The sequence below is a fragment of the Haematobia irritans genome, chromosome 1 (assembly GCF_050003625.1).
Source record: "Haematobia irritans isolate KBUSLIRL chromosome 1, ASM5000362v1, whole genome shotgun sequence".
NCBI classification, from domain to species: Eukaryota; Metazoa; Arthropoda; class Insecta; order Diptera; family Muscidae; genus Haematobia; species Haematobia irritans.
In genome coordinates, this window is record NC_134397.1 from 115,048,585 (window position 1) to 115,060,672 (window position 12,088).

The 12,088-nt window shown below is 30.9% G+C and overlaps 1 protein-coding gene across 4 annotated transcripts in view; it reads right to left on the minus strand.

The window, feature by feature from the left end:
- Antp (homeotic protein antennapedia) overlaps positions 1 to 12,088 on the minus strand; it is a 345,732-nt gene that overhangs the window by 29,352 nt on the left and 304,292 nt on the right. For 2 of the 4 annotated variants that reach the window (XM_075291465.1, XM_075291464.1), the window contains 5 exons: positions 5,066 to 5,429; positions 4,088 to 4,992; positions 2,539 to 2,577; positions 2,220 to 2,258; positions 1,699 to 1,915 (listed from right to left, as the gene is read on the minus strand). In XM_075291465.1, coding sequence (XP_075147580.1) covers positions 1,699 to 1,915; positions 2,220 to 2,258; positions 2,539 to 2,577; positions 4,088 to 4,696 — 904 coding nt within the window. In that variant the 5' untranslated portion in view covers positions 4,697 to 4,992; positions 5,066 to 5,429. The remainder of the gene's footprint in view (positions 1 to 1,698; positions 1,916 to 2,219; positions 2,259 to 2,538; positions 2,578 to 4,087; positions 4,993 to 5,065; positions 5,430 to 12,088) is intronic. The other 2 variants (XM_075291466.1, XM_075291467.1) reach the window with 2 other exon arrangements.

Consider the following 12,088-nt stretch of genomic DNA (forward strand, 5'->3'; position numbering starts at 1 on the left):
ACACACCATTGTAATTTTGTTACTCACTTAGATAATTTTTTATCTATATGGATCTTTCCAATTTGAATTAGTTTTAGTTTAAAGTTTATATCTGAAAAATTTCCTACCAGTGTTTGTTTAATTTTATTTAATAAAAAATATAAATAAATGTGTAATAAATATATAATCCGTATATAATGAATAAACCCAAATAATATCCAAAACTACTTTACAAAATCCAAATAAATATAATTTATGCAACGTTTACGCCAAAAGGGATGCCAATTCGAAATTTGGAAAATATTTCTTTTTTTTTATATAGAGACGTATATAGCGGGGTTCTTAATTTTAGTGTAAAACAAAATAAATTATTATTTTTTTAAGTAATTTTATAATTTTGTTATACTTTCCATACTCCTAAAAAAAAGAGCAATATACTCATACACTGAAAAAATTGTGGCATAATATAATAGTTTATGTCCTATACGAAATGTACACAATATTAAGGATAAATTTGTTTGATATATAGGGACATTTTAATTGAATGTATTATTTAAAAATATATTAAATAATTTTTTTTTACTTGGAGTAAACACCAACTTCCTTAATAGAAAACCAAAATTTCTGGATCCAAGTTAACCTTTGTTTTTGAGTTACTTCTTAGATATTGTAAGAAAATCTGTATTTATTATTATTATTTACTTTAAGAGAAAACAACAATTATGATTTGTTATAAAATTTGAAAAAAAAAAAATAAAAAACAAAAACAGGGGAATCATTGAATTTTCTTCTTATAGTCTCAACGGTAAACTTATTTGGAATGACACTATTTGACACCTGCGCTAACCATTTCTCAAAAAGTGGCACAAAACGTGTCACTCATTATAAAAGGCGGCTCACATGGTTTCATATAGAAAAAGTAACAATAAAACTTTTTTATTCGGGTTTTGATATAGAATTCTTTTTTTAGATCATTTACAATTTAATAAATAAATGTAAACAAGGAAAAACTGCTTACAAACACAATATTCGACTCGTAAACTCATCATCTCCGTAATTGGGGATTGGAATTAAAATATATACAAAATATTTGCAATATAAATAATGTAAATATAAAGTGGCACAGTATGACAAAAAGGTGTTACAAAATTTGATAGTACGACATTTAGTGGCACAACCAAATAGGTAACAAAAACGTATCACCGCTTGCAAAATTTTGCAACACTGTCAGCCGCTGTCAGCAGCAAACAAAATCACAGTAAATATTGAGATATTTATGCTCATCTAATAATGAACTTTTATTGGTAAATAAATTTATAACACAAATACATTTTCCTGTATCATTTTCATTTGCATTTTAATGAGCGGGTTATTCACAGTATTGACCTATTGTTACTGTAGAAAAGTGTACTTTATATAAATTCTGTTATTTGAGAAAAATTTTAAAAATATAACAATCTCTAGATTGATTTCATGTCAATGAAAAAACACAAAATCTTTACCAATTTCCTTCTCTTTCTATCTAGCTTTCTTCGATATCTATTTCGATTTGGCATCACCTTTTGCCTTGAGTGCAAACATTGCAACAACAAAAAACCAAAAGTTCAACATATTTCTAGCTCTAACTACACTCAAACAACTACTTTTTTTGGGTAGAAGAAGAAAAAAATTCCACTTAATACGTTTCGTGGAATGGCGATCACTTTCCTTGACACTTACCAAATTGACTTCGCATCCAGGGATACAGAGGCGAAGGCATCCCTGATGGTTGCGAATTTGGATTTTGTGATGGTGGTGTATGCTGGCCGGGGTGTCCTTGATGCATTTGTGGTGGTCCTTGACCCTGATGCATCATACCAGGTGGTGGTCCACCAACTTGGGGAACGCCGGTTTGTTGCTGACCATACATGCCCATATTATGATGGTTTTGATGGACCTAAGAAAATAAAAGTCATTAATAATTATTAACAAATTATAATAAAAACAAAACATAAAACATATAATGTTTAGTCACTACTTTACAATATAAAATAAAATTAAAATTGTATAATACTACTAAAACTAAAACTAAAAAACAAAAATAAAACGTATTAAATAAAAAACTGAAAACACTAATCTACTTAAGATTTTTTTTTGTACACACAAACATTTCTACGTTTTTGTTGTTTCTTTTTACTATTGTTCTCTTTCTAATTTTGGGTTATATACACAATCTCTATAGATTTTGAAAAATGTCTTACCTCCGTAACATCGGGTACTCCGACATCATTGTAACCCAACTAAAATAAATATGCAGACAAAAATTGGGAATTCAGTAAAATGCTTTAACGTTGAGAGAGATTTAAACAAAAATTACAATAAACTTATAGATTTCCTCAAAAAAAAAAAAAAAACAAAACTTGACTTGATACACAGGACATTGAATCTGAATATGGGACTAAGCATTTTTTGTCTCGAAATGCTCACGTTCTTCGTATATACAAATTATTCAAGTTCAAGTGCTAATATAGTTCATTCATGCTAAACAGAAAATTTCTCAGAAAACAAAATTATTCTTACCTCCGTAACATCGGGTACTACGACATCATTGTAACCCAACTAAAAGAATACGTAGACAAGATCGGGAAGTGAATAAAAGTTCATAGAAAAAATAACAGACAACAGAAAAAAGTAGATAAGAAAGCTATATAGAAGAATAATATATGAATTAATCCCGATCTAGGGGTTCATCTAACTAATAGGACTTTGGATAGTTTGGGATAAAGATCAGTTTTGATAGAGTTTAATCAGTTTTCCATGTTCAGATTTTTTTTGAAGACAAAAAGTCTCGTTTTCAAATTTAGTTCAGCAATCATTTATGAAAACGTGTCCTTAAAACGATACCAAAATCTTCTTTTTAACATAACATCCCTGGAGTGAACTCATTTGGATTTGAAATTTGAATATTTTTTATAGAATTTCATGAAGAAAAAAGGTCTCGTTTTATAATTTAATCAGCAATCCTTTGTGGATGTTAATAATCGTCTAAAAAATTAAAATTCCAAAATCTCCATTTTGAAACTACTTATGCACATAACATCCCTAGAGTTGATTAAATTGATTGGAACGGCTGACCTGCTTTTTGAGAATGAAGTAGAAACCGAAAGGAGTGAAAACGACTATTATATTCGATGGAGTGTGCTCTTGATTTGTGGATTTTTTTGTATTTTTGATTCGAGTTCTAATCCCAAAGCAAGAAAGTGAATGTAATAAGGTCCCAAATATAGAGAGTAACATTGATAAATATATATATAGAGTCATAATTATGTTTTTAAAATAAAAATGGGGTATGGATACAAAAATTGCCTGAAAATTATAAACGAAAATTGTGTTAATCCAGGATTGGATTTCACTAACCCACGTTGGAATCTGTTCATAGAAAAAAGCCTTAAATCCAGAAAATGTTATTCACATTTCTTTGGGTTGTCAAAATCTATTGATGGACTATAAAAGGGAGTTACTCTCACTTTTTAGGACACATTTCTGAAAGACTTCCTCTGCAAAGGAGAGAATAAAATCCAATGTTTATTTAATTTTTTTATGGCAATTTATTTGGGGCAATTCTTTGAGGCTTTATTTCATTTTTCGTATTCTATGGGGTATTCCTTCATTTTGTCATTTGGGCTTTATAACATTAGGGTGGGTCTTTGTAAAGCCTTCAAAGAATACTCTTCAAAAATGTTGTTTTGTGCAAACCGAAATGTTAGTCGAAAGATTATAATGCCTTACACTAGCTGGGGGTTGCCTTACGGTTTTTGGAAGTTGGGTTGACCCAAGGAGCATTTATTTTTTCCTCGCTGTCCCAGCGTTTCGAACCATTTGGGATACAAAAGCTGGCTACGTACAATTAATTTTAACAATGTTGCTGCAACATGTCGACAGTATTTTCGACATTGAACCCAGCAACACTAGAGGGAAATTTTTCAGTAGTATTTTTTGATTTTTTAATTCTATTTTATGTATTAGATAACAGTAAAAAATTTCCTAAAAAAATCGTTACCCTTTATTCTCATAGCTATTCTTATCCTTAACCAAAACAAAAACGCTACACAGTCTCTTATCAACTCACCTGAGCTTGTGAATGTTGCATATGATGTTGCATTGCCATTTGAGGATTCATATGATGACCGCCTACCATTTGATCCACTAAGGGTGGTGAACCGCCTTCGGGTACCATACCCAAACCACCTACGGCCGCTTGTAATTTACAACTGGCATAGACGACAGGTTGTTGTTGTTGCTGCGGATGTTGCTGATGGGCTGGCACTTGTTGCGACACTTGTTGTTGCGTCACTTGCGGATGATGTTGCTGGTGTGCGTCATTCAGTGTTGGTTGCTGTTGTGGTGGAGCTTGTTGATGTGGTGCCATGGGGCCACCATTCGCCTGCGAAGGTGGCACACAGCCACCTACTTGACTTGAGGGACTGTCGGGTCTGGAGTAGACACCATGTTGGTCCATGCCCTGACCATTATAGTAGGGCATACGATCATAAGGCGGGAATCTAGGATAAGGCATATTGCCCTGATGATTTGGTGTCTGACTATAGTGATGCATCTGTTGAGCATCGAGATCGGCAACACCATTACCCGGATAGTGACCATGGTGCATATCGGCACCCATATAGCTGTTGGTAAAGTATGATGTCATACTTTCGCAATTATTTGTACTCATAGTCATCTTGAAGCTTTATGTGTGTGTGTGGGGTGGAACTGAGAAACTTAAGATCTAGTGACTCCTTTTTTGTTTGCCAAGTAAGCAAAGTACCAGCAACTTATTTGCTATAGATTATTGTTCCGTGGGGATGTTTACCAAAGGATTTTACTAAACTGTAATGTGTGTTTTGTGTGTGAAATTTCAATTGAAATGTTGCTTGAAGCTAATTGGGGGTTGTGTTTGTTTTTTTTTTCTATACAACTTATATTTAAAATATAATTCAAGATGTTTTTAGTTATTTCTCTCAGTTTTGTGTAAACCTAAATTAAATAAAATGAGAATTATTAATCATTATGTTTAAGCAAAAAAAAAATCTATATGATCTATACTTACCTTAATTTTAGCACTTAAGTACAAAATTTACAATTTTATTTATTACTCTTAGCGTTTTAAAAAGTGTGTGTTGTTTTGTTGAGGTATAAAAATGATCTAACATCTAATCCGATGTTCCTTATAGTTGCTCGGCTTGGTTTGTTGTTTTGTTTTTTGATGAGTATATGTGAAAATATCCAAAAATGATATAAAACCAGGATTTTTATTTTGTATCTTGTTGTAGTAAAACCAAAAGGAGTATTTTTGGTAGCAGCAAAAATTTTTCAAAATACAAAGTTCTCTTCTCTAAGGTTTTTGTTTGTCTCGTTCAGGCTTTGCAGTGATATATATTAATCCAAAAAAGAGGTGTTTTGTAAGTGAAACTCTGTAAAGATAAACAAGGGGATAAAATTAGATATGTTTGGAATCAAAACATTAACCTAAATTTGTACAAATAATAAAAAAAACATGTTTCTCCGAAACGAATTTAAAAAAAAAGTAGCTTTTTAAAGTACACAAATATTATCTTATATATTTCTAGTTTTTAGTTTCTGATATAACTACACTGAAAAAACAGTGAACCCACCAGCAAGAAAACTTTCGGTTAATTTTTGAAAATTTTTAATATTTGTAGAAAATTTTAACTAAACAGTATTACAAACGTTGGCATCACGCCGATGTCATAAAAAATAAGTAAATATTTTTCGACAAATTCAAGAAAAATTTATTAGACATAACTAAGTTTTTTCACTTGTTAAAGAAAATTTTGTAGTTTGAAGGAAAAACTTGGAGTTCAAAATTGCAAGAATGTCTTTAGTGACATACGAAGTTCATGATGGACGCATTTTTGGTAAAATTTACAAATTAAAAGAAATTCTGAACTATTTTGTGGAGGACACGAATTTAGTTCATCTTTACGCTTTATTTGAGTATATTTTTTTGCTCGGTTTTAGTTAATTTAACTAACGTACACAAAAAATTATTAGAGTAAATGAAACTTTCTCCAAACATAATAATTCCATGAACTAACATAAAGTTAAATTGGCTTTAGTGAAATAGAGTTCATATTTTTTTTTCGAGTGTAAATAATGCTTTTCCCTTTTGTCCTCAAAATTAGGACCGTTTTCTTTTTGCACTGGATGCAATATTTGTATGGGCTGTTCAGAACTTCGTTGCACTGGTGTTTTATCCAGAACATCGCATCAGTGCAAGTCACGCCGATGCTCCCAGATTGTATTTTGATAAAGTGACGCTTCATCGATTCACAAGAGCAATTTATTGTAACTAATTTATCGAAAAACATGGCCCCGTGCCATAAATAATCGCAGCAGTAAATATTTATTACCAATTTGAGCATTTCATACATTAAAAATGCAAAATTTCACTTCTTTTCTGTGATTGTTTTTAAACAGCTGATGACAGTGTTGCATATTTTTGGAGATGTCCTGGATAAACGAGTGCTCTGTTTTCTTTTAGTCCGACTTAGGGTATACAGTGCTAAAAGAAAACAGCCCTATTATTTTTTTTTTTTATTTCTATGGCATAAATACGCTAACAGACCTAGTGCATCATGTCCTTTACAATACAATAGTCACTCACAGTTAGTTGTTTGCCTATTGTGACTAACTTGAGATTTTTTATGGGTTGTTGTCTACGCTAACAATTAATGCTTTTTTTTCATCCCGCAATGCACAATCATAGTTCTGCACCAATTGGGATCATTTTAAGCTTCGTTAAATTACCAAAACACTAGCGTTGGATTCAGCTTGACTTTAAACATAAATACTAATGAAACATGGTGATTCAAATGATCGTCTTAATTGGATCCAGAGTTACCAATATAAAAATACAATGGGGGACATATATCTGGTATGGGTAAATTACCCATTTGAGTATGAAGGGAAAATTCCATTACAAGAATTGTAAAAAGATTGTTTAGTGAATATATCAAAATTATCTACTTAATCAAACCAAGAAGTCAACCCAACGAAATACACTATGGACTATTTAAGATTACAATAGGAATTCATAAGTTGACTTCACACTTCCCGAGTTTTAAATTTTTATGTTCGACTATTTGAAAACTTTATAAAGGCTACTCGAATTTTGTTTTTTCATTGAACTTAACATGGAATCAGGCAGCACTCAGTGACAAGAGAGAAGTTCACCAATGTGGTATCACAATGGACTGAATAGTCTCGGGCTGCCACCTAACCTAACCTACTCGAAATTTGTTGTTATTGTTAAATCAATAAAAAAAAACTATTGTTTATTCTTGAAGTCCGAACTTTTATTTCCTAGACCAACAATATTTGTATAAGAAAGGTTGTGTTTTTAATAATCACAGACGTCGGAAGCCAACTTTTCAAATCTTCTAAAAATAGACTTTTTCAAATTTTGAAAAACTCAAAAATCGATTTTTCAAAATTGTAAAAAGTCGAAGAACGGCATTATTTAATCTGATTACAATGCCTAACTGCGAGTTTCCCTTAAATTCCCAAGACTATTAAACAATATAAAATTAATAAAAATAAGCAAAACCTTGGTTGATGATATATGGAGCATTTTTTCCTTGTTTTTGCTTTGCCGTTCTATATGAATTATTATTTAAATTGCAACAAATATAACTTTTATATCATATCACCAAATACAATTTCAAGTTTATTATTTGAATTAAAAAATGTTTTCATTACGTACAATTTTAAAAGGCCTCCAAACTGGCATATTCGGTTTTCATGAATCCTTAAGCAATATCAATTCTTAAAATTTTAATATCTCTGCAACCTCTAAATAATATCATTTAGACATTTTAAACCTTTTATGTATATTGATTTGATTTCCTAGAAATTTTATTACAATAACATTTGACCCCATAAATCATAAATCTTTGCACATTGTAACCAACCCCCACAAAACTACAGAATAGAAACATATGAATGGAATTTATGAAATTTCTATGTGGACAAAACCATTGTAAGTATTCTGGAGCTTATAATCATGACCCCAGTAAAATAAGAAAAAATGCGAGAAATTTTTAAATTAAAAATCATTTTATTTATAATTTAAACAAATGATTTAAAACCCTTAAAGAAAAAATGGAGAGTATTTTATTTTTTACTCAAACGTTATTTTTTACTTAACGTTGGCCTTTGCTTACAGTTTTTTGTTTTTAATTCTTAGTTAAAAATATTTTTTAAGCCACAATACCTTTGCTTTCTCAGCTGAAAAAAAGAAAACTTTACTTTTTTATGAGAAAAACATAATCATTTACTTTCACTCCTTCATTTTCCATTTATCTGCCTTCTATTGAAGATATGTTGGGATTCTCATTGTTTGCCCGAATTGGTGGGAGTTTGTTCCGAACGATTCGAGACATGGAGTGTAGAAACTGACAAAACCAAAAACCAAAGCTTCCGTTTCAATTATTGTGAATGCCGTTATGGCAGAACAATGCTGAACCGGAAACAAATATGCGACAATGCCAACAACATCAGTAACAGAACAACGACAACAAAGGCTATAATAATGGCATCAACCATTTAAGCTCATACTCTTCATTCAAGATCTGGGGGAATAATACAAAGACCCTCAGACAGACAGACAGACAGACGGTCATTCATTTACACAGACATGTATTTGTATGCTAGTTAATGTTCGCATGTATATGTAAAGGCATATCATCGTTATGTTTGAATGTAGTGATGTAGTATGCGAGTAAAAACGGATGTTGGCTAATGTCTGCCATTCATAACTTTATCAGCTATCTTGGTTATGTTAACACCCACATTCTTGCCCATGGTCATATCGAACTCAATGTGGTTTCGGTTGTGATAATCCCCCTTTCTGTCATGAATGCAAAAAAACAAAAACTTCACAAATGAAATTTTCTAAAGGATATGCCCTAGTGAGGTAAAATACAAAATTCCTTAATGGCATGGATTTTTTATATGAGATTTTATAAAAGAGTTGTAATTTTACTTTTTCAGAGAGTTGATAAAATGTTTTCTTGATATGTTCGAAGATAATTCTTCAAAATGTTATGGAAAATCTCACAGAAATTCCACACAGAAAAAATACGAAATTTTGGACAAACGAAATTGCTCAAAAGGAAATAAATCCGATTTTGTGATTAGCGATTTCGTCCATCCGAAAAGTATACTCTTCTTTTTCTTACATCCATGAGAACATCCTAATTCTAGCTTAATTCCAATAATAACTGCAAGACGCTCTACTTTTATAATCAGCTTTACTGAAGGTTTAGTCCTTGCTGATATAGTGAAATTGAATTACTTAATCTCTTTAGCAATTTAGCTATTGATTATTCAAACATTGCCCCTAACAATCTTACCCTATGTTAGTGTTTTAATTTCGTGCAGTGTTTACGTTTCTTGAGTCTACTTTTGTTAGAATTTATTTCATAAAATGCATTCAACTTGAAGAATGAAGATAAAAGGACTCAAAATGGAATATTTTCAATTTTGTTTTCCTAATGTTTTACTCACATATTGAGCGTCATTTATATCAAATGCAAATACTAAAGCATACCTTAGGGATGTACAACCTATCAAACAAAGGCGCCCTCATGTGATGAGTTGTCAAACTTGTCGTTAATTCGAATCAGATATGGTTTGGGTCTTGGGTAACAATGTTAGTAGTAGCTATCCGTCACTAGGTGGACTAAAATGTTAGCCTCAAGAGAAAATTATGGTAGCTAATATGCTATTGGAATCAACATGGAATTCCCTAAAAAAGAAGACTTGATAGAGTTGGAGACAAATCTACATATTCACAATTGACGTACAAAATCTCTTTACACTCATTAAGGACATTGGTAAAATAGGAAAATATGATTCTCAGAATCGAAATTTGAGACAAACATAGTGTTTTAATAATATTTTAAGGTTAAATAAAACATTTTAGAGACTAGCGGGGATATGTACAAGTTAGGGTCTAAAAATTTCATTTGGGAGCGAAGCAGATGTTGTTTGTTTGCTACTTTAAAAAACAACTGCTTTGAAAAAAAAAAATATTTGTCTTCATTAATTTTTAAAAGTATGGGTGATACACCCATAAAAGGATTTCTTATCTGGAAAAAGGAATTTGGAGCAGCGAAGTTTTATTTTTTTTTAATTGCTTCTTTCAGCCAAAACAAGCTCGTTGGAGAGGCATTATTTTCTGAGACAAGTAACCCTAGTGATACTATAATTATTTCAATAACATAACACAAAAAAATCTGATTTAATCTGATTTAATCACGAAATTAATTGATCCAATTAATTTTTTAATTGAAATGTCTTCAATCATAGAAATGATACTACCAATATTAGAAAATTAATTGACAGTCAATTAAAAAATTAATTGATCCAATTAAAAAAAATAATTGATGCTATTAATTTGTGTGACTGATTTTTGTTTCAATTAAAAAATTTTTTAAATCAATTAAAGTTTTAATTGAATATTTTTTACAACTCAATTAAGATTTTAACTGAGAAAATCGTGAAATTTTTTTCTGTGCTTATAATTTAAAATATTTTTTCAACATCCTAGATATGCGTATGTATCTAAAAACACAATGTTCCACTTCGATACCAACGGAATAAGCATGAAATTAATACTTCACCCTTAAATAGTTTTGCTTTAAAATTTCAATTCCAATCGAACAAGGGAGTTGACCATTATTCAGCCAAACTATATCAATAATTGCCATAACACAAGAAGGAAAAATTAACCACTTTTCAATAATGTTTTAAAAGGGACGCTTTAATATACCATGGTCAGCAGCATATGCAACCGCTCCCACAACTAAAAACATAGTTCGGGATATGTAGACATTTATACAAAAACTAAATCTTTTGTAAACGAACAATAAACTCTGTTCGAAATTTAAGAAAATGAAGAGGGAAGAATGATCTGTTTTCGGTGATTGCATGAAAGGCCATCAAGTGAAAAAATGGCATCCCCAGCAAAAAAAAAAAAGAAGGCATTTACAGCGCATTTTGAACAATTCTTCGTGCCGTGTATTATGGGATGGTAGGGAGGCAAACGCCTACAAGTTTTTTACGATGGCGGTAAATTTTGAAACAAAGTAGGCGAAGTGCAAGAATGAAGCGATAAGATAAAATGTGTGATAAAATAATAAAACAAAAAATAAATTATTTTGGTAGAATATTTGTTTTTTTTCCTCTCACCAATTTGAATTTTGCTCTCACCAATTTGAATTTTGCATTTGTTTACCATAAAACAGTGGCGATAAGCTAATAAAAATGCCTATTTATTTAAAAAAAAACCCAACTTTCTGTGTACATTTAGTACAAAACCTATGTTTTTAGGCCATCATAGGTAAAAAAAATACGATGAATTAAACTGAATAAATAAAAATAAATTGTATAAACCAATACTAAAAATTTTTTATTCCCTTTAATAATGGTAATGATATGATTGCTTGCATAATTGGTGCAATTTCAATTAAATCAAAACTGGATCAATGATTCAATCATGATTGAAAACTAGAAACATTTTTTTCGTTTTTTACAAAAGATGAAAAATTATTAAGAATTAACCTATAGTTTAGTTCAATAAAAATAGCAGCACATTATTATCCATTATAAGCTAATACATAGATTAATTTTACCCTATTATCATTATTACGAATTAATTCACTATTTGATCAATTTAAACCATATTACTTCCACAGCATGGTGGAATTCTAAACACAACATTCCATGACCCTCAAAATTTGCTTTTCATGTTCAAATATGGAGAGATCAAGTTAGAAACCAAACAAATTTCCATTTCAAACCAAGCATAAATGTTAAGTACAATGAATGCGGCGCGGCTGCCCTGGCAATAGGCAAATATCTCAAATGAAAATGTTTGACTTAACAATGGAGGATGGTCATATGAACCGACCCAGAAGAACAGGAAGGGAAATGCTTTGACTACAACGTAATGTTAGGAAAAAAAAACAAACAAAAAAGATTGAGGCGCTTGAATATATGTCCGTTGGCGTCTGATGATGACGACCAACGAAGACGCATCACTGAG